Genomic DNA, 24,400 nt, shown 5'->3' with positions numbered 1-24,400 from the left:
GCCGAATGCTGTAGTACTGAGGAACAGAATAGCATGAGGTAAAGGGTATAGCAGGATAAGATGGTCAAAAGTGCCCTTGAGCCGAATTTGCTTCGCAATGCACCATTCGATAGCATATCCCAAAAAACCATGGTACACCAAGTTTCAACCCTGTACCTCAACCGGGAGGGTAGTTACAGGGTAAGAAAGAAAAAGTAGTTTTTGCCATATTTTCCCTATTTAATGGCATTCAAAAAATCTGAAAAAATTCTAGAATATTCTAGCCATGTATCTTTATGATTGTGAATTTTTTCAGATTTTTCGGTTGCAAATCCTAGGCGTGAAAAATCAAAAACGCAAAAAAAAGTCGAAAAATAGAGATTTCGGGTAGAAGCTTTCGAGACACTAGATTTTTACTTTTACAGTAGTTAGATATTAGCATGACTGGTGTCCTCAATTTTTTTCAGATTTTTCATTCTGGTGCGTCAAACCGAAAAAAATCAAAAACCGATATTTTCGACATATTTCGTGCGATAACATGAGAAATACTTTCAATTTTTACATTTCCTTTACACACTTAGTGCATTATGTGATTTCGAATATTTTTGCACTGGATGAAGTAAATTCTGAATGGAGAGAGTAAAGTTATTATAAATAATTGAAAATTACGCACCTTATCCTCTAAAATATTAGAAAGTTTTTCAACGTTGCCGATGGGTAAGTCGGTAAGGTGTCCGACTATGGAACTGCTGGAAACTTTTTTGTCACGAGTTCGCGCCCCATGAATGTACAATTCTATTTTTCGTCATAAAACAATTTTTTTTTTAAATTATTAATTACATAAGAATACACAATAATCATTTAATAACGTATGAAAATAATTTTGAAATATTTTATTATTAAGTATACATAAAAATAAGTGGTGCACTACCGATTTTCTGATTACGTATTGTTCTAATTACGGATAGCTCCCAATATTTTGTTAATTGAAAAGCTGTGTGGTTGTTGGTTTATGATGGATATTGAAAGCAATATATGTATATTTTACCTTAATTGTACATATAGCCAAAGAGTCGGTTGTGTATCACTTATTTTTATGTATACTTAATAATAAAATATTTCAAAATTATTTTCATACGTTATTAAATGATTATTGTGTATTCTTATGTAATTAATAATTTAAAAAAAAAATTGTTTTATGACGAAAAATAGAATTGTACATTCATGGGGCGCGAACTCGTGACAAAAAAGTTTCCAGCAGTTCCATAGTCGGACACCTTACCGACTTACCCATCGGCAACGTTGAAAAACTTTCTAATATTTTAGAGGATAAGGTGCGTAATTTTCAATTATTTATAATAACTTTACTCTCTCCATTCAGAATTTACTTCATCCAGTGCAAAAATATTCGAAATCACATAATGCACTAAGTGTGTAAAGGAAATGTAAAAATTGAAAGTATTTCTCATGTTATCGCACGAAATATGTCGAAAATATCGGTTTTTGATTTTTTTCGGTTTGACGCACCAGAATGAAAAATCTGAAAAAAATTGAGGACACCAGTCATGCTAATATCTAACTACTGTAAAAGTAAAAATCTAGTGTCTCGAAAGCTTCTACCCGAAATCTCTATTTTTCGACTTTTTTTTGCGTTTTTGATTTTTCACGCCTAGGATTTGCAACCGAAAAATCTGAAAAAATTCACAATCATAAAGATACATGGCTAGAATATTCTAGAATTTTTTCAGATTTTTTGAATGCCATTAAATAGGGAAAATATGGCAAAAACTACTTTTTCTTTCTTACCCTGTAACTACCCTCCCGGTTGAGGTACAGGGTTGAAACTTGGTGTACCATGGTTTTTTGGGATATGCTATCGAATGGTGCATTGCGAAGCAAATTCGGCTCAAGGGCACTTTTGACCATCTTATCCTGCTATACCCTTTCTACTATTCAACGATTCTTGGTTATGACTGTACCGACCCCTCCTGATGTGACGTTCGGTCGTCGGTGTTGAGCGGATTGCAGGTTTCTGGCGCTTTTTACTCGAATTTTTAAACGTTAATAACTGGAAAACAAAGCCGTAAACGCTATTTCATTATTCTTGATTTTCGTCTTATTTTGATTCCTAGAATCACCCCTTAAAATATCGCCCACCTGTTGTCGAACACCCTGTATAAAGGGTACGTATTTTCTCCCTCTGAGGTGGTGGTAGGTGGAGTGATTTTGAACAACTTTTTCCTTTGCAAAAAAGTGGTTTGAAGCTCCCTTTTTGAATTATTAAGCAAAAACACTGACCAATCCGAGCGCGTACAGCGCGCGGGCTCAGGGACGGCAGCGTCGGCTACGAAAACGGGGCTTGACGTAGATCGCGAACGAACGGCTCGGGGTGCTCGATCCATGGGGTGCTGAGCCCGCGCGCTGTACGCGTTCGGATTGGTCAGTGTTTTTGCTTAATAATTCAAAAAGGAAGCTTCAAACCACTTTTTTGCAAAGGAAAAAGTTGTTCAGAATACGTTACGGGACACCCTGTATACAGTTTAGACTCGTTATAAGCGAAAAAGATCTGTACGCTAGTTGCGAAGAAACCATCCCCACCTCTGGAGGTATACCCCTCGAGACGCCGCGCCGCGCCGCGAAGCTCGTTCGCCGAGTAGCGTAAAGCTAGGTACATACTGACGCGCGCGCCGCGGCTGCAACGCGGCAGCGACGCTGCATGGAACGAACGTATTTGGGCGAATATTCGTTCGTTCGGATGGTAGTGTGAACATGTCACGCGGCAATACTGTAATGCCGCGCAACGAACCAATTTCTGTCGGTCTTTTGCGCGAACACAAAGGGATTCCTTGCCGCAGTGTGGACGGTTTTCTTCGGTTTGCCGCATTCGAGCCCAGATACCGAAAACAATAAACCGCTTTATCCGCGCACATTATTTTATTTCGGGAAAACCGCATCGGGTGTTTCGTGGCATTGCGAAGTGTCAGTTATTAGTTGGTGTGTATTGAAAGTGTTGTGTTGATAATTGATATGGAGTGGACTGAAGAAGAAATGATCAAATTAATTGAACAATATAGGAGATTCGAAAATCTATGGAACCCTACTGACATAAATTATTTTAAAAGAAGTGAAAAAGTTGATGCGTGGGAGAAAATAGGCATCGAAATTAACAGATCGCCAGATGACTGCAGGAAGAAAATAGTTAGCCTGCTCTCCTCTTACCGAAGAGAAAAATCGCGGACAAAGATGTCCATGAGAACAGGAAAAGGTAAGCTTTCTAAAAGGTATTCCTTTTCTATGGCTATAAGGTAGTGAAATTGTCCTTCTGATTAAAACTATTTATTTTTATTTTTATTTTATTTTGATACAGGGACAGCCGAGATTTATCGTAGCCGCTGGTTTGCGTATGATTCATTAAAATTTTTAGAAGACCGAGATACACCGCGGGAAAGACTAGACACGGTAAGGAAAAAAGTTAACGAATACGTTTATATAAATATAAATTTCATGCGTATTTATCTTGCCACGGAAGAGCCCCCTCATGAATAGTAATCTGCGAGTTCATCACGAATTTTTTCCACCGCAGTTGCAGATCTTCTGGGTTTCCTCTGTAGTGAAAGCATAGAACTCATTTTGTCTGGGTCATTTCTCCATGAACTATCCATTTGTTTTCCATTTTCATCTTCATAGTCTACACCTCCGTGAGGTGTATACAAGGTTTTTGAATGTTGTCGCAAATAATTGTGTAAACAAAGAATTGTTGTGACAACTAATTCGGTTTTCTCCGGTTCTAATAGTAATGGTTTTCTTAAAACCCTGAATACCAAACTTATAATATCAAGAGCATTTTCAACCACCCTACAAGCTCTGCTCAGTCGGTAATTGAAAACTCGTTTACACGAGCCCTTGCGATGCTCCCCTCTATACGGTTTCATTATATTTTCTTGAAGTGCAAAAGCACTGTCTGCCGCAATAAAATAAGGCACTTTGACTTGTCGTCCCGAAAGTTTGATTGACGCTGGCAACCTTAAGGAATTGTCCTTTACCATTTCGTAGAGTTTGCTGCTATTGAACACGCCACTATCAGAAATTTTCCTTTGGCACCCAACATCAGCAAATAGTAAGTTATAATCTCCATCAACTAATGCGAGCAATATGATACTAAATTGTAATTTGTAACAGAAGAATTCAGAACCGGACCTAATTGGTGACTGCAGTAAAACGTGCTTCCCATCAATTGTAGCTGTACAGTGCATAAAATCCCATGTTTGTTCGAATACCTCGCATTTCGCCATCCACTCTGAAGGAGTTCTAGGAAGCTGAAATGCATATTCATTGGGCTACATTAGTAGAGTTAATAGAGGTTTTGTCATTTCTTACTTCTGATTGTTACTAATTGTTATTTCTTCTTCTCCGTCCAGGAGTCCCTATCGAATGCGTTGACTGATGGAATTGCTGGGAATAAGGACGATATAGATAATGTGGGGGATAGTTCCCAGGTGACGCTAAGTACGTCAGTTGGAGAAATAGAAAGGACGGCATTTATCAATCCGCGACCACTAAAGCGAAGAAGAGGAAGAGCTGACAAGGGTACAGAACTATTAAAAAGTGCTGTCAATATCTTGAAAAGTACAGCTGGAAGACCACATGCGACGTCGACGGTAGCGGATGCTGAAGTACAATCATTTTGTGCATTCTTGTCGTCGAAAATGGTGGGCTATCCGCGCAATACACGGCAACGAATACAGCATGAAATCTATGGTCTTCTCATGAAAGCAGATCTTGGACACTTTGAAACACAGCCAACTCTTACTTCTCTTTCACCTATGGTTTCTCATACCTCACAGTCTTTTCCACAATTTTCTCCCTCAGTACCACAAATTACTCCTTCAATGCATAATGATTCCCATCTAACCCCGCTCCATTGTTCTCCTCCATCTTTTGAAACCCATAATTCTCCTACTCCTCCTGTTGCTAAAAATCGTAATGACACAGCTAATTTGTAATGTAAATTATTATAAATTATCAACAGACCAGTTTTGTCATTTTCACCTGAGTCAGGAAATCAGCTCAAAGTTGAAATAAATATTTTGACATGTACCAACCTGTCTTGAACCGGAATTGCTTCTCGCATATTAGTATCTTTCTTTGTGATGTTCGGTGCAATTTTGGTCAATAAATCTTCGAAACACCACGATCTCAATCGAGTAAAATTTTTATAATGTCCACTAATTTCTTGAAATTTTAAATCCCGCATTAACTCATTATAAGCTAAAATTATCACTGCAATACTAGCTATAAGCAGAGCTTCATCGTTTTCTATCTTCACCAACAAACACTGAACTGATGGCGAATGTACGTTGAAATTCATGGTTCGTTCCATGCTCGGCGCGTGTTTGTGGTAAAAACGAAACACCGCGCACGCTTTGTAAAGGCTGGTTCAGACACGGCTAGTAGTTTAGTCGAGTGGGGAGTAGCTACTTACTACTAAACCGTTTAGCGCGTTTAGTCATGACCAAGAATCGTTGAATAGTAGAAACTTACCTCGTGCTATTCTATTTCTCGGTACTGCAGTATTCGGTTTCGATTCTTGGTTATGACTGTACCGACCCCTGCCGACGTGACGTTCGGACGTCGGTGCTGAGCGGATTGCAGGTTTCTGGCGCTTTTTACTCGAATTTTTAAACATTAATAACTGGAAAACAAAGCCGTAAACGCTATTTCGTTATTCTTGATTTTCGTCTTATTTTGATCCCTAGAATCACCCCTTAAAATATTATATGATGTATGTAAATATGTATATAGAATGGATGTAGTAATAACAGCCACCTGTTTCTATTCATAAATGCGTCAAAACACACTTAACCTTACCTTTTTATTGTAACTTTACAGCAAATTTTAAAAGAACACACGAATTTCCGCAAAAAAAGCAACCACCTCAATAATTTACTCAAATAGACGAATTTAACGATGTATAACACGTCAAAATCGGTGAACGGGCCATTTCCTAGGAATGTTTCCCAAATCCAAATTTTTCCAATATCGGACATCCGAAATTCGACTACTCGACTCGATCCGATCCGACCCGATCCGACCCGACTCGACCTAACCTAACTTGAATAATAGGTACCTGAAATTTTGGGTCCTTGCACACCTCTAGTTCTCAATAATTAACATCTCATACTAATATCCTTATATGTTAGAAAAAGACAACTATTTTCAAAGGATCACATAATTGTATGTCTGCTAATCGAGTCATTTACCATATCCTGTTATAAAAAAATCGAAAATTCAAAGAATATCATATTTAACAACATACGTCGCAAATGGTGGCGATCGTTATCGAAAGACACGACAATCGATACGACATGTTTGAAAGCTGACTCATTCGATCAACTAGTAAAGTGCAGTGTAAGTAAAATAGGAGCGTTTCTCGCCAGCCATGAACGGACGATTACTTCGTACTTGACCATCTAATTGCATCCCCTATGCTCTTTAATGGTCCCGTCTGTTCATTAATTCTTGGGAACTATTCGAACGTGAAAATGTTCGAAGGATTATTAAATACATCAATCACAGTTACTCGCTCAAAAGAAGTTAACTTAAGAATAAGGTTCTTAAGGGGGTCAAGGAAGTTTCTTTTTCGTATCTTATTGGTATAGTGACAACATTAAGTCTAATTTTTCAACTTTTTATTTACTCCCGACAAAGTTTTCTGAAATTTTCAAAAATATTAAAAGAGAAAAGATTAAGAAATTAAAGTAAGAGGGTTGACCTTTTCCAACAACCATAAAATTATAGTTCTACTTTATTAATACTGAAGAAAATTCAATTTTCTTTATATCCAATCAATAAGATGCACGATACAGTGAATTTTTAGAAAAGTAACATTCAATTATTATTGTTTTTGAAAGCTTCGTCCGCTTGTTGTTGGTCTTCTTCAGACTCATTTTTGAATTACTTCTTAATGTACGTTTTATCATATTTGTAATCAGTACCGGCTTTGGGTAGGATCGATTTTGGACTACTACGCCTGAAATCTAATTTTCAAAAAGGTGGAATAAAAAATGCACCATGTTTAAGCCGGAAAATTGTTACAAGCACAATGCTGTTATTGAGCAGTTATGAAGAGGGGGGGGAGGGGCGGGGAGGGGGGTCTCGCTCAGGGTGGCGAACACCCTAAAGCCGACCCTGACTGTAACAGATAAAAATGCAAAGATCAATAAATATCGAGCTATATAAAGATAAAAAAATTTCCCAAAAATATGAAAATAAACGATAAAGAAATAATTCACAATATTTTAACGATTGTGATTGCAATTGCTATCTTATATCATATCTATAATGTAGGATATTTGGATGCCGTGCGTCGTAGCGAAAGGGTTAATAGAAAGAGAAAATTCATGTTTTAATTAGAACCTGAAAGATTCAAAGATTCAAGAAGCTTATTGGTGTTCATAATAGCAACTGATGTAACGTGTACAGTCACGAGAGCAACAGATTCGGACGCATCTCGGGAGTAATGGATTTCAGGATTTACGAGGCGGCTTTCTCCGAAATTACTGACGTGTACAACGATTCTGCACCGCATACTTCCACGCCTGATGGAGGATTTTGCAAGGTGTGTGCAAAACCCAGCGAACTATGCATGAACTCCTATTGATTTCAGCCTCCTTTCATTCCCAGTTTATTAAGAATATCACGGAAAAAGTACTAGCAATTCCAACTTTTAATATTACGTTTATCACGTTTTTTTTTTTAATATTACATATAACTGTAATTGAATTCAACTAATAAAAGCAATTAGAGCATTTAAGAGAAAGAAAAAATTAAATAATGATTTTGATTAACATGTGGTTCCTCATATCACTACTTTAATTTAATAAAGCTAATGTAAGTAAATAATAAACTTTTTTTTAGTAATTTTAATTAAAAATGTAGTATTTAGTGATTTAGTGATTTTGGCTATTAAAATAAGTAATTTTAATTAAGTTAGAATTTTATTAGTCATTTCAATCACTAAAATTATTTTTAGTCATTTTTAAAATTATTTTGAGTAACTTGCGACTCATTTTAAAAAAGTCTTCTACATTTTAAAAAATCATCACATACTGTAAGAAAAGTTTTCAAGTAATGTAGTTGAATAATTATACTTATAATTAATATCATTGTAGGTTGTTTAAACGTTTAATGACAGTCAAAAAGTTTACTATTTTATTATTTTATCATGATGTTTGTAAAAATTTTAATTTATAACATTTGTTATATTCCTTACAACATTTCCAATAAAAATATATTCAAAATTAATCTTACTAATCATTGGTAGGTAACTATATGTATGAAATAAAACAGAAAGTTCGAAGGATTGGTCTAGACGAAAATTTAGAAAAGACCTTCATTGAAGTACTAATGCGTGTAAGTACGTCCCTGCTATTCCGTCTAATAGAGTCTTATCTGGATCTGAATGTGACAGAAGATGGATATTATATCATAACACTGAGCGTAGGAGACAATGGCTCGAGCCATTACAAACAGAACCCAAGTTTGCACCCAAAAAACATTGTACCGAGTACTAAAACTTAGTTGATTATGAGATGGAAGCATCATACAATGAAACCTTATTCGTTCGAATTAATTTATTCGAAGAAGAAGTTTCATTGAGAAAAGATGATTTATTCAGAATGCTTCCAAAAACTTCAAGCAATATATTGATGTGTTTTTTCAAACATTTGCGGTATTATTTATAAGATAAAAAAATGACAGTTTCATTAGTTCAACTACCATCCAGCAAGCCAGGTCCGAATTAAGATTTCTCGCGCTCAGGGTTATTAAATAAATTAAAAGTAATTGTAGCAAACTTATCAATTATTGGAGATCGTTAAGTCAGCAGTCTTATCGTTAATCAAAATCATCTGAATCGCAGTGATGGCAAATATACATCGGTAATCCTGGCGAATACATGTGACGAATAACCCCAAATGTTCTGTGACAACTTGACCTACACCGTTAAATAATTTTAACTATCCACTCATTTATTACGAAGTTCGAAAAATGCAAAAAGATCGTCAGAATAAGTTAGATAAAACTCTAAACTATCGGATTTTAAAGTCGTTATAGTCGATACTAAGAAACCAATATACCTACCTAATAGACCAGTAAAATTTCCGAAAGAAAAAAAGTCACTCTTCTTTTGATTTTCATTGAATTTTGACTAACAAGGAGAACTACCCAAGTGTTACATTCACTTATTAATGAAACTTTGCCAGCTTGTAGAGCTTGTCGAGCTGAACACGTCTATATCCCGTTTTGTGGGCAGACAGCTAATTGTTTAAAAGATATTAACAATTACAGTTAGTTACTCCTTACATTCTGAAGTATGACAAACTCACACATACAATTCGCAATCTAGAGATCCACGGTTCAAATCCTTCGTTCTCAACATTTTTTTTTAATGATAATCTGTCTCTTTTTAAATAACTATTACATAAAAAAAAAAAAAAAAAAAAAACCGGTGACCCGGGATTTGAACCGAGGACCTTTAGATTACGAGTCATGTATTTAACCATGGAGCAGATCCGTTAGTTGCAATTTGAAGGTCCACAGTTCAAATCCTTGGTTCACAAAAAAAATTTTTTTTTATGATAATTTTTATGTAATAGTTATTCAAAGAGAGATAAATTATCATTAAAAAAAAAAAAAAAAAGTTGGGAATCAAGGATTTGAACCGTGGATCTCTAGATTACGAGTTGTATGTGTGAGTCTGTCATACTTCTCAATATAGGTAGTAACTAACTTTAATTATTAATATCTTTTAAACAATTAGTCGTCTGCCCACAAAACGGAGTATAGGCGTGTTCAGCTCGACGAGCTCTACAAGCTGGCAAAATTTCATTAACAAGTGAGTGTAACACTTGGGTAGTTCCCCTTGTAAGTCGAAATTCCAAATTTGGATGTTCATATCTCAGGAACTAAAAGAGTCACCCAAATAATATTGCAGGTGGTTACTGAGGGGGTCAAGGTCTACTAGCATACCAGGTTTGGTCAAGATCGCAGGTGTCGGGACACGCTGTAGCGATATATTATAGCCTTTCTGATTTTTTTTCCCGAAGGAAAAAATCAAAAGAAGAGCGAAAAGATATTGCAAAAATTTATTTCAAGTGTATAAAAACTAACAATGACCTAGTCTTGATACTAATCTACAGCGAACTGAGCGATCGTGGGGGAGAGGCGACAATATGTCCACGCGTTGCCATGAGTTATGAGTGCATTTCTATTGTTTAGTTTCTTTTTTATAACAATTGTGACAACCATACCCGGTCTCCCCTATGACTCGAGTACATGACCGAGTCTGTTCAGCTTTTCCAAATCTTTGGAGTTTGATACCCCAAGTCGAACTCAAAACACAACATAATTGCAGTTAAATTTATTGAAATGTTTAAATTCGTTCAATTTCTTTTGAATACCTGATAGATGGTATAGTCGATGCTGTGTATCATGGAAATGGTATTGATACCTCACGACAGAAATCCTGTTTCCACGACGACGCGCCGGTTACAGTCTTATCGGCGTGTTTCCGTTTGATTCTCGTTTACAGACGATACATACAAGACTACGTTTCGCATTGGTATACGTAAGTATGATACGTGGGTAGAATGACGAGGATCTACGAAGTTCCGTCTGCCGGGACGAAAGAACAGCACCACGGTTGAAACGATAATGACATTCTACCGCGTGGTAGGAGCCTCCTAATTAAATGGATATCAGCTTAGCCGGGTCTTGACGAGCACCGATAAGCTGGGTTTCATCTGTTCCTGCTGCGGAATTAATTAGCGATTACACTATCCACTGTATACTTGTACGATTCCTTTGTGAACCGTATTTCATACTCGCGAAATTGCGGCCAGTTATGATAATTGAAAAACTGAATGTTTCTTATCAACCCCATATGCCTCAAAAAGATTTTAAAAATTTTTTGTACGCTCTTACTATATAATATTTTGGAAATAATTGCCTGAATCATAGTACTTACGATATTTTACACCATATTTTCTATTTGATTTTAATTTGTTCGTACAATAATATTAAATATTGTAAGTAGGTGTTTGAGATATATGTATATTATCACCCCTTCAAACCCAATGCTTCAGGTGGCTAATAGAAATGTTCTTATTTATAAACTATCATAACTTCCACGATACTTACAATATTGGGTTGTGATGTTTTCAAGTTATAGACAGAGTAATTACTTATCGTGTATATCTATACATTTAAAATTCGTACAATACAATTTTGAAGAACGCTGTGCCAATCGAAGTTTGTATTAGGTGTATAAATTAATTCGGTGTATTTTCTGTTTTCAATTGAAGATTTATTTGCAAGAAATTATGGTATTTATCATATTTTATCATATTTTCGTATCACTTTTCAAATTCATTTAGAAGCGTGGGAAAATATTCAAATTTAAAATAGTAACTAGGTAAGTGTACTAAACTAAATTGTACACCCAATACCGAGGTTCCTAAACTTTTTTGGCTTATCGCCACATTTTCAGATAAAAAGTTACTCAGTGTCCTCCTAAAACCTTCTTTAAGAAAAGACACGAAGAAATGCAGTGAAAAATCCCCCCATTGTACCGAAGGCCACTATTAGCAATATAAATAAGTACGTACTACTACTACTACTATTACTCCCCCCCCCCCCCCCCCCCCCCCCCTCAATGAATCGTTTTAGCGCCCACAAGGGGGGAAGTATCACCCTCTTTGGGAAGCACTGACCTAATATGTATATCCAGAATTTGAAGAATTAAATAATTATATTAATGTCAAACTATATTATTATTATGAATTATAGTTGGCATAATAATAATAATAATAATAATAATAGTAGCAGTTGTAATAAAAACCGCAACGATAATAGAGATTAACGGTAGTGATAACAGTAACGTCTTTTTGTTGTTTTTATTAAATTTAAGGATTAGGTATCTACAGAACGTAGACTTAAATTACCTAACGTAAAAATTTTGAATAGAAATACATATCTATATATGTGTGTAAAGTTTTTAAAATTCTGTGTAGGAATATTAAAGGTATTATTATTATTATTATATGATAAATTCTTAATATTTTAGGATTTCTATTGAAATACTTGATGATAACATGAAGATCATGACATCTATTTGATATGGAGGGAAAGTCATATCCTTTACAAATTACCTAGACTCCTTTCAAAGTCCTTTCTACAAATTATTTATAAGAACTTCCTTTTATCTTCAGCTCACTGGTCATAAATATTCAAAATCTTCTCACGTAAGAAAAAAATCATTATAAAGTCATAAGACTTGGGAGAAGAAAAGATTCAAATAAGTTAATTACCATTTTTAGCCACTGAATTATAAGGTTCAGTGTTACTTTTATTGCTTTTATTTAATATTCTCATCGAATAATTTTATTTCTACTTTTAATTCTAAAGTTCTGAAATCCTAGAACTTCGGAATTTTTTAATTATAGAATGGCAAAGATCTATGTATATTTTTTAGTAGGGGCCAGTCCAGATTTTTAGAGGAGCCAAGCTCACCCATGCCTCTGCCTAGTTACGTCAATCCTTCTATGTATATAGTTCTTCTTTGATTAGTACATTAATAAATAATATGAATTCAAAGTTCAACGTGTCACTCAATTATTAAATTTAATTTAATAATCTCTCTAAATTATACTTCTATATAATTATTAATCTTTCACAAACAATTTTCTTATCCTAGATCATTAGGAACATATAAAAATGCATTAATCATTAAAGTGGTTCGTGTTTGCACGACAACGTGATTACTCTTGTGCGCTGTACAAAACATTCATCAATGTGCCGTGATTTCTCAAGTGTTACAAAGCGGATACTTACAGATTCGAAACATCTGAAGAACCGCATATCGTAACTGGTCCCTGAAATTCATTAATTCATATCTGAATTTTGTTAATTGTCATCACATTCGTTAGTTTTTACGCACTGAACGTCGAGAAACTTGATTCACAAACGAACTCTGGTGTTTTACAATTAGCTCACAGAAAAGGTTCATATCAATTAAATTTGATACTTTAACTTCACTGCATTTCGATCCAGGACAAGACTAAAATTTCTGGGACCCGGGGCTACCAAATTTTTGGGGCCTTCCTTGGTTGATAAATTTGGTTCAAAAATTGCAATTAAATAACATTTAGTAGTAAAAATAGGCAACAACAAAAAAAATGTCACTTAATATTTTTTTACGTAGTAAACGGAAGGTTTAGAAAGGACTTGGAAAATGGAACCAGATCTTATAGCCCCTCTTAGACTTTCCTTTGATCCGGCACTGTTTCAACCTTTCATAAATCCTCCAAGTAAACCAAAATCTTTTACACGCCTTATATTTGAATAAAATTTACAAAAAAATGACACAGCTGTAATGTTCAAAATTATTATTCACTAAAGAACGACAATGAATCTTTGAGAAAAAGAGAAATTTTTGATCCCCTTTAAATTTGAATGGAATTAAAAAGATTACACAACTGTAATTTTCATAATGATTATCCACTCTTTAGTTGGTCTTTACCGATGACAAACTGACGAACTGGCTGACTACCACAATATCCGGTGAAACTTCAACCTCACTGCTTATATTGAGCGGAATATCGAGTGTAAACAAAGTTTGCATAGCTACTAAACATACTTGCATACCATGCTCTTTAACGACCACCTTAAACCTGTCAACCATTTTGATAAATACATAGAATGTTTGAGGTTGTTTAATAATTAACTGTTTAATTTATAGCAGTATCTAGCATTTCTTGCTTAACCCTTAACTAGTACGCTTCATCAGAATAACATTGCTGACACACTGGGACGATTAAGACTCCAACCACTAAAATATTTCTTGCGAAGAAGCTATTCATTATTTTAACTTGAAAGAATTCCTAGATAATCTTTGAAAGTTGTTTTAGCATATTTCATAGCTAATTGTAGTAAAATTAAATATTGAATATGAAAAAGAAAAAATTGAAAAATGTAGGAAAATCGAAAAAATGAGTTTTCACAAAAAAATTCATAACTTTTTCAAATTTTCAAACAAAGAGCCAATATTTTAGCTGGACACTCCTGAGATTGAACATTTTAAGGGAAAGAATAGTACTAAAGTCGTGGTTTCCAAAAAGGTATTTATTTGGAGAGTTGAAAAGACAAATTTTAGCCATAAGTGGCTTAAATTGAAGTTGAATTAGCTGGGGTCGTCTGATACCCCACAGTGCCAGCTAAGGGTTAAAACGTATGTTTCTCAAAACAATAACTAAAATCGTTAAAGTAATTAAGTAAAAGGAATCGCTTCTCATGTTTTATCAATTAGCGTTGTGTAGGATAACACGAATGTGTAATAATTTATTTAAAACCTTATCAAAGTTAGTACAGCATCGAACAGAACAAGCTTCGCTAGGGAAAAGGCGTTGCAGAGGAAGCATACTAATATTAAGAATGATTTAGAAACAAACTAATAAAATTTTTAATTATTAAATATTATAAAATTTAGTATATAATTAAGAAATATGAACAAAGATTTAGACATAAATTCAAATTCTTCCATGTAAACGTTTGTACGTAAGTGCCAAGTGGGTACAGATTTATACCTTCTCCCCCTATATCATCTCTTTTCCCACGGGGGGGGGGGGGAGGGGCACCTAAAAAGGGATGTCCATGAGGAGGGAAAGCCCAGAACATAGCCACTTTCCCTGGGGAAGCCTATTATGCTCGCGACTGTACTCGTCTTACTAATGATACACAAGGGACAACTGGATGGTACGTGAATAAATTGTGCAATATACATTATAACAATTTCAAAATTGTTTCGTAAATGAACAAACCTATCATGCTCAGTATTATACATCTTAAATATTATTTTTACTAATTTCATCCTTCTGATAATAATTAGTATGTATCGTTATCATCTCTGCATCAATACAAAATGGAATATACAAACAGCAACTGCGGTTTTAAATGAAGAAAAAATTTCTATCCACCTTCACCATAACGAACCGTTTTGCCTTCACTTTAAATATGCTTTCCGTTGTTTAAAACATTTGTATAATTAAGTATTATATTTTCTTTTACTTAAGTAATATTGAAGATATGTACACCGCAGATCATAAGAATACGAATATGCTTTAAAACAGAATGTAGGCGTTTAGTGGAGGGGGAGAGATGGTTTCGTCTCCGAGCTTTAGCTCGGATCGGGGACCGCTAGGTGGCGGCGAGATGACAGTGAACAGTGTTCTCGCTGGCGGTCGCCTGGCATGCAGTTCGAATATGTAGGAATTCCGAATTGCGGTATGATAGGTGTCTGGGGCAAGGATCGTCTGTTGTCAACCCCACTGACGAGTCTGACGAGTCTGACGAAACGCCTTTTTCTCCCTTCTCCTACAAGAATAGCCTTCCTATAATTTGGTTCAATCTATTTACTAAAAATTTTTGAGAAGCTGAAAGATTAGTTGTCTAGATGACCCATTTTCATCATTTTGAAAAAATTGCAATTCGTCGAAATCCTGAAGTAAACGACAAAGATTGCTTTCTAGAACTTTTTTGTGACTGTAATGGAAATTTAAAATATACTTTTTGTAGGTATACCTGAAAATTTCACCAAGAGCAGTGAACGCATCTACAAGTCACAAAGTATTCAAATTGCCAAAAATCACATTTTTTTTAAAATAAATATAATTAAAAATATTTTCAGTATATAATTACAGTTTATCAAAACTGGTAAGGGTTTTAAGACTTTTGAGACGACAAAAGGATGTATAATGAAAAACATATTTATTTCAATTAATCATTTCAAGTTTAGACTAAAAAATATTCATTACACGTTAATAGAATTAAATAAACATTTCAAATTAGAACCTGAGTGATATAAAAATACTATTAACACATTCAAGAAAATAGCTTTTGAAATTATTATTATTTTTTATTTCAAATGCTGTTTTACTCAGGGCCGAGTTTATTAACGATCAAAGTCATTACAAGTTTCCTTAGTTCGCTTGCCGACCAATTTCCCAGCAATATTAATTAACAACCCAAGCGTACAATAGAGCATCACATATCCTACCTGCGTTTGCATTAGCAGGCACGATATTGAGGACTTTGCCCAGTTCCGTAGTTGCTTGAGCACCTGTCATGCACTTTCCACTTTCCTCGAAACGGATGTCTTTGAACTACAACTCCTAGCTACGAAACCAACCACCTTTAAAGCTTAATACGAAGAACAATAGCTATGTAGTGGTACTTCCGACAATCGCCACTAGAAGAGTACCCACAAGAACGTTCTCAGAAACCCATACTCAATTATTTCTATACATATAATTATCTCTATAGCTTATACATATATGTATATGTAGTAGGTAGCACATCCTCGTGCATAAGTCAGTGGACACTCGTACAAGTGAAAAATAAATCAGAGGTATGAATTATAACAGCAATTTTATTATTTGGTTCTGTTAAAATCAAATGTATAATACTATTTTAGGATCATTGACTTAATATTCATATTTGATAAATAATAAAACTCAGTTAGCAGAAGGAAGATTTTTTAACATTTTGACGTCTCCTGATACATAAATGTACCTACATTGATCTCACAAGGGCTTTTTTTTCTTCACTTTGAAACTATATAAATATGTAATTACTACGTAATTTTTTAACCCTTGAACAGCGGAGTCTGGGACAATTCAAATTTACAAAACACATATAAGAATATTAACTTAAAAGTCGAATGTATAATTTTTAAACCAAAGAGTTTCAAGTATTGGAAGAATAATTTTTAAAGGAATAGTATAAAATTTAGAAAATAAAAATAATATGAAATGCAGAAACAAATTGAATTGAGGAGAAAACTCTCCACGGTCCGCTCCCGATGGTTAAATTATTCTATCAAAAAAAGAAAGAAAAAATGTGGCTTCAATCGATGGTACAAATATGTACCAGAACCCTTTTTTAATTCCCAACTCATTTTTATATAAAAGTCAAAGAGTTTCATACAGTGGAAAGTAATGTAACTTTAACCTTTTGAAACATCCTGGTAGATATGTATATGTGATTGATATTGATGTCCTCATTTTCCCCATTTCCCAGTTTCTTCATTTTCAAATTTTTCTAATTTTCCAATTCTTTCATTGTCTAAGTTTTTAATTTCTTAATTTTTTAATATTCCAATTTTTTAATTCTAGAAAAACCTAGGTAGACCTCCGATTATGCTTATATTGGTTGTGAAAATTTATAACAATTGCAACCAACATGAGTATTGAAAATTCATCTTCAAAGAATTAAAAATGTTTAACTCTTTTAATCCAATCTTTGTTATTTGGATTTTATTCTTTTGTTTTTTATTACCTATACAAAGATTATTTTGTACATTGTTATGTCGTTTATTGTTATAGTTGCCAATAAAAAGATAATAGTATACAGCCAAATAAGATAAAGGAAAAAATATAACATAATGCACATATGTAACACAGATTGTCCCAAAGGGAATCAGAAACATTCACTGGGACGTACTATATGTGTACCTCTAGATCGAAAAGGATAACACATTATTTACTGTTTAAACGTAGTTGATGGTGTCATTAAATCGTGATGTATTATACTAGCTATAAAGATCTGAAATAGGGACTACAATTTGCAGTACTCTTGACACTTCAAGAATTATGATCCTGTTAGGTCTTAAATCACAGCTTGCAATATTGACCAAACTTTCTCTACTTTTGAAAACTTTCATTTATAATTAATGCTTTCAAGTTTAATAACTCAATTGCTAAACTGTCAATAAGTAAATTTTAATCGAGATTTATATACAAGAATTTGCCTCCGTCGATTTACGATAAACAACATTTCACGATTTTGCCATTAATTAATAAAAAAGGCAAGACTGTTATATAATTATTCTATTTATTATTTATAGTATTAACCCTTAATTACTATCATCTAAATTAGTATCTCATGACGCTTCTATCACACTAATAAGTATGAAAGACTATATATGACTGATTTTTATAATACGTACATAGAAATTAGACATAAGATCTATGTATTACAAATTTTTATTACAAAATATTTCATTGTTGCATTACGAAATAAAAATGTGTTTCTTTTATAATGTTGACTTCATCAACAAGGGTTAAAATACAATATTGACACTATTGATGAAAATAAAATGAACGTGCAATTTTGTAACGTACTACAGAAAAATATAAATATTCATATTCATCTAACAATTTGCCAAACTATGTTACACCCCTTCTGAATATACTGATTCCCTTATTAAAAAATGAAAATCTTTTTTTTACAATAAGCCCCAGAATATTTTCAATAATTTCAGATAACGTTGTCGGCAATTAAAAAAATATATGTACAAAATTAGACTTAATATTATCATAATAGTAATACGGTATTGTGGGGGTTATAAGCAGAGCATGGCGCCCCAGGCGCTTGGGCCCCTCTTCCCCATGATGGCCGCAAGGTGTCGTGCGAGTACTCCGTCTGTGGGGACTCGATTCCCCCACCCCTTAGCCGTGAAAAGGGTTTTCGGTCGGCGTGAGTTGGCACGCCTGCCTTCGCTAGGAATCCCTATTCGTTCGGTAACCGGCCTCGAGTGAAGCAAGCTAAAACGCATTACGAGCACGTTATTTTCCTTCATTGGTAGGATTCCATCCCTACACATCCTTTCTCGCAAGCGCTCCACCGCTTATAATAAGATCTGAGAATGTAGAACCCAGGCGTCTAGGGCAGCACCGTCCACGTCAAGCTCCACTGACGAGTTTCTAGTAGACGGTTCCTCGAGACGAAACGCCATCATTTTTCCGCCGGCATCCTACAGTATCAAACAAACTTGTTGACCTCCCGTCCCCGCCATCATCATACAATTATAATTGCGCCACTGAATCTCATACTTTAACAGTCTTAAATGCTTAGAGATTTTTCAAAAAGTTTCTATCCCAACCATCTACTTAAACTTTTAAACGAAAAGCATCGCTGCTGTTCCCTCGCTAATGAGAACAACCTAAGATCTTCCGTTTCAAAGGCTTCTCTAAGTAGTGAAGTTTATCGGAAGATACAAGATGACGGAGGTTAAGGAGGAAGAATCGGGCCAACGTTGTCGACGTTATCCTGTCGTATCTTCGTCGTCTCCTATTATTCCCGTAAGTCGACGTTGGATACTGTCTGTGTGCTAGAACAGCCGGGTTCTTTTGACTGCAACATTCTTCGCACGGTAATGAGATGTAGTGTACTTAACCCGTGTGCACGCGTGCCTAAGGGTTTATTTGGGTATGGCTCGTCGCCTGGTTGTGGCAGTTTAGTTGCTAAACTTTCAACCTCGATAAAAATCGACTATAGTCTATCTTATCAGACGCTTTATACGGGCAAGGCTTTATCCTTGGTTCCGCTTCTGAAATCTCTGATTGACTTCTACATCCTCGAGAACGCAAGACGGTTTCGGGATCTATGGAAACTTTGTTGGGAGCAAAGGAGGGTGTAAGTCTTGGCTTAAAGCAATTTCTAGGTGTAACATGGTACAGTAGAATAGGATGTTAACTGCTACTTCATCCTCATATGGGTAAATTTCCATTAAAATCTATCATCTAATTAAAAGTATCCTATTAGGATAAATTAGGTAAATATTAGGTACCTTATTGAAATTCTGTGTAATAAAATGATGAGGTATTGTTTAAACAAAATAGTATATAATCTTTTTTCTTAATATTAGTGCTAACCATTGATATCAGTTCTAATTATAATCATTAGGGTTCTATTCTTTACAACGGCTCAACAGTACCGCTGTCTTTTCACCATCAGTTAGCCCGTACTTCTACAAATCCCTGTCATACAGTAATTCGGGGATGCTTTCGACGGTGACAGGAAGGTAGCATAAACAGGGAGTAGGTATGGTAGGGGACCTTCTCCTATAGTTTACTGGAGTGAGAAAGTAATAAGAATAGAGCAATGGGGCTCGCGAACTAATGCAGGATTTCCCGCCTAATATGATCATTTTAACCTTCGGACAACGGACTATGGAGGGAGCCCCAATTTTAATTTAATTTTGTATTTCATATCACTTTTATTTCCTAAATTTTGCATTGTTCTTTTAAAAATGATTCTTCCAATATATGAAAGATTTTCGTTTAAAAATGATATATTCAACTTGAGGTTAATATATTCTGTGTAAGGTTGAGGCTTGATTGACCCGGACTCCGCTATTCAAGGGTTATACCGAGATATGACTGCGAATCTGAAGATCTGTAGTTCAAATCCGGATTCCTTATTTTTTTTTTTTATTTACTTGAATTTTTTTTCAATAAATTTATTTGTTAGCTTGTTTTGGATTAACTTATTAATTACATTACGTTGGTTATAAAATTTAAATTATTTGTACATTACGTACATACATTTGTACGTACTATTAATTTTCTACGATGCCGTAATATATAAAGCTAATGTATGTACGTAATGGATAATAAAAATAAAATAATTTTTAACAAAATATACAATCGAGGTGCGCTAAAGAGTGTAAAATAATTTCTATTTCACTTATACCAATACTCCACAGCTATTAATGAAACCTATTTAATCATTAAATAGTATACTAAATATATTTCGATCTTTTCGGAGGCGGCGCAAAATTAAACTTTTCTTCTACTAGAAAGATCCTAATTCAGGCGTCAGCAATCTATGACTCATTTGATAATTTCAAGTAAACAATATTCAACGGGAATCAACTCATCTACTGCGGATTAACTACATGTACATCAGATGTGCGGCCAATTTCTGATACAATCGTTACAATTAAAATGTTTTCTGCTGTATCTATAACGTTCCGTACTTTTTCTTACGACTTATTAATTACCAAGTTCGCTGTACTGCAATCAAATCGTTATTCGCAGCATCGTTTATTCGGCTATTTTCTTGATTTTTCGCCCTTCTCTTGATTTTTTCCTTAGGGAAAAGAAATCAGAAAAGCTTTAATACATCGCTACAGCGTATCCCGACACCTGCGATCTCGACCAAACCTAGTATGCTCGTAGACCTTGATCCCCTCAGTAACCACCTGCAATATTATTTGGTAGACTCTTTTAGTTCCTGAGATATGAACATCCAAAGTTGGAATTTCGACTTACAATTAGTCAAAATTCAATGAAATTCCCCATAACTAGTCAGAACCAGTTGCAAATGCATGAAAAGCACGGATTTTTACTTTCCCAAACAAGAGAAGAGCGACTTTTTTTCTTTCGGAAATTTTCCTGGTTAATTTTGCGCCATCTCCGAAAAGGTTGAAATGTATTTAGTATAAAATAGATTTTATTAATCGATGTAGAATATTAGTATTGTCACGTCCTGTGACGCATTCTATATACATATAAATAAACATAAACTTCCTTAATTTTGCAATCGATTTCACAATTCAAATCAGGACAACATATGTATTGTCACGTCCTACGACGCATTCTTGGAACTCCTATTTCATCAACTAAATTGCACCATCCAAATTCATCGTTCCGCAAATTCTGAGTGAGCAACTCAGCCGGGTCGTCGTACGGCGAGAACGCTGACGATCCGAATGAGGTGGTTCACCCGAATTGCCAAATCAAATGTCGACCTCATTTGTCAATATAAAATAACGCGACCGGGCCCGCCCGTACACAGTCAATATTACCAATAGTTCTCGTAAGAAGTTCTCGTAGGCGCAGTTCGAAATTCAAGTACAAGTACCAAAATCCGCGAATATAATCCGCGAAGTACCGTTCAGAGTTCGATACTCTAGAATCTACACGACTCTGCTACGAAGCTCAGGACTTCGACAGAGCAAGATTCCGGTAATATCGATAAATTAACTAAGTCTAGCGTTTATGACTCTGCTACGAAGCTCAGGGCTTCGACAGAGCAAGATTCTGTAAGACTCGATTGTAACCGCGCGCGAATCAAGAACTGTACCAGTTACGAATAAACATTCATTGTGATCGAAAGTGCGTGATCTTCACTCGAACATCTACCCTACCGCTCCAACACTTGGACGACACACACACCACAGGTTCAGTCCATAGATAGGTTCTACCCAACCCAGCGAAAGGTAAGTGAGAACCTCTATCTACCTGACAACGCAGATCACATTTCATAAAGTACGCCGAGGACTCAGTGAGAGAGAGAACTCCGCGACTTTACAGTGGTTCCGGTACGAATCGAACGCCAACGAACGCTACTAACCTGTAATATAGGGTAAATTCAAGAAAAAAATCTAGCTAGAGAATATAAATCTTTGCCTGCAACTTTAGAAGAATCCAAGTCATTCACTTTCGAATCAATTTTATATACAACACAAGCAATTTATTGAAATACTGCTACAAAGCATACATAAAGAAATACTTAAACATAAAACGAACTCACTTACTCTCTAAATAATCACAAATAATGAAAATTTCAAATGAATAATAAAAATTTTAAACCAACGGATAACAAAAATACTACGGACGGAAATAGATTAACAAGAAGCAGGACACAAGAAAATCCTGAACTTAAAAGTATCGTAGAAGATCGTAATTACGCATCAGCTTTTTTACAAAGCCGTAAAACACCGCGTTCACCAACAGAACGAAGAACATTTGACTTCACACCAGAAGTCACAGCCGAGGTGTCAAACGCGAATACAAATCTAGGTGCAATACCCAAAACAAAGAACGTTAAAAATCTAGCAATAAACACTAACCAAACAGAAAACGAAAGTGCCAACTGGCAAAACAAGAATATAGGATTTACAATTAATCCAAGTAACGAAGCCGATAATAACAAACAAACAGGAAGTTTCGCATCCCCACTAATCCGAATAAGTCCCCAGGATAACAGAAATAATACCGAAACATTAAACGAAACAATAAACAATAGCTACAAAAACGACATATCCCTACTCGAAATCGAAGGAATCACAGAGCAACCAAGCCTAATAGGAAATCTGGACGGAGAGAATAGCAAAGAAAATTTAACACTCATCTGCGCAAGTCCGAAAAAGAAAATGACAGACCAACAAATTCAAATCCAACCCCTAAGATTACCCCTAAAATACGTAGCAACCCTAGTACCCGAATTCGACGGGAAAAATATGTCAGTCACAGAATACATAGAAAAATTAAAGCACGCCAAAAACACCATAACACCCACAGACGAACCAGCCCTAATTCAAATTGTGAAAGTAAAACTAAAAGGCGAAGTATACAAAGCATTAATAAATACACCCTTAGATAACTTAAATGATTTTATCACAGCAATAAGAATACTATTTCCATCCACTGAAAATATACACACCCTATATGGAAAATTAACAGAACTAACGCAAAGACCGGACGAAACAGTGCTCAGTTACGGGAACAGACTACAAGAACTAGTAATCCAGATCAAAGAACTAAAGAAAACAGAAGCAGGTATAACCCAGCAAGCTATACAAGAATTCGACAAAGCCATAAAAACCGATGCAGAAAAAAGCTTTAAAAACGGACTAAGGCAAGAAATCAGATTAGAACTAAAACAAAAAGACAATATAGCTGCCCTTATAAAGGAAGCAATCGAAGTAGAAACAAAGTTAGGAAAACAGGACATATTGAGAAACAAACCGGCTAACATACTGTACAGTCTCGGGAAACACGACGCAAACTCAGCAATATATATGTGTCAAATATGCCAAGACCTAAATCATGAAGCCTTATTTTGCAAGAACGCGGCATGCGTATATTGCAAAAGCAAGGATCACATATCGTATAACTGCAAACTGGCCAAAAAGAAAATAGAACTCATTTGCAAACATTGCAACACTCCAGGACATTCAACAGATGCATGTAAGATGAACAAAGTAAAGGGACAGCACTGCCAATACTGCCAAATAAAGGGGCACACGGTCAGCGAATGCCCGTTTATAATCGAATACGAGACATGTTGGAAATGCGGAGGAACCGGTCACGAACCAAACACCTGCACGAAATTCCCAAAAATTACAGAACTTTGCGAAATCTGTAATAGCAGGTATCATACAACAAAAGATTGTCCAACACCTACGTGCCAACTGTGCGACGAAGCGGGCCACACAGCAAAAACTTGCCCAACAACAAAACCCAACGATCTCCAATTAGTCATGTGTACAATCTGTAAGGAAGAAGGCCACAGCGCGGCAAATTGCGAGGAAGCAAGAGTTTTCCAAACCAGAACAAATCAAATTAAATGCCAACTTTGTAAGCGACTAGGACACTCGGCAGAAGACTGCCACGAGCCAAGGAAACCTCAACAAAAATCAAATGATTCATATAGGAGTAACTACCACAGAAAATACAATCACAACGATAGTAATTATTTTAAAAATAGTAATGACAATAGGGCCAATCAGAAACAC

General features: G+C 35.2%; 2 protein-coding genes across 2 annotated transcripts in view; one reads left to right on the top strand and one right to left on the bottom strand.

Annotated features, from left to right (window-relative positions):
• The window catches only part of LOC117605966 (uncharacterized), a 358,528-nt gene that overhangs the window by 222,710 nt on the left and 111,418 nt on the right, over positions 1–24,400 (bottom strand). The gene's annotated exons all lie outside the window — the stretch shown is intronic.
• LOC143305806 (uncharacterized) lies at positions 3,223–5,236 on the top strand. The gene is made up of 3 exons (XM_076690838.1): positions 3,223–3,244; positions 3,347–3,438; positions 4,398–5,236. Exons 1-3 carry the CDS (start codon positions 3,223–3,225, stop codon positions 4,980–4,982), a joined length of 699 nt encoding a protein of 232 aa, XP_076546953.1. The 3' UTR covers positions 4,983–5,236.

The sequence above is a fragment of the Osmia lignaria genome, chromosome 2 (assembly GCF_051020975.1).
Source record: "Osmia lignaria lignaria isolate PbOS001 chromosome 2, iyOsmLign1, whole genome shotgun sequence".
NCBI lineage: Eukaryota > Metazoa > Arthropoda > Insecta > Hymenoptera > Megachilidae > Osmia > Osmia lignaria.
This window is presented reverse-complemented; position numbering and strand designations above follow the sequence as displayed.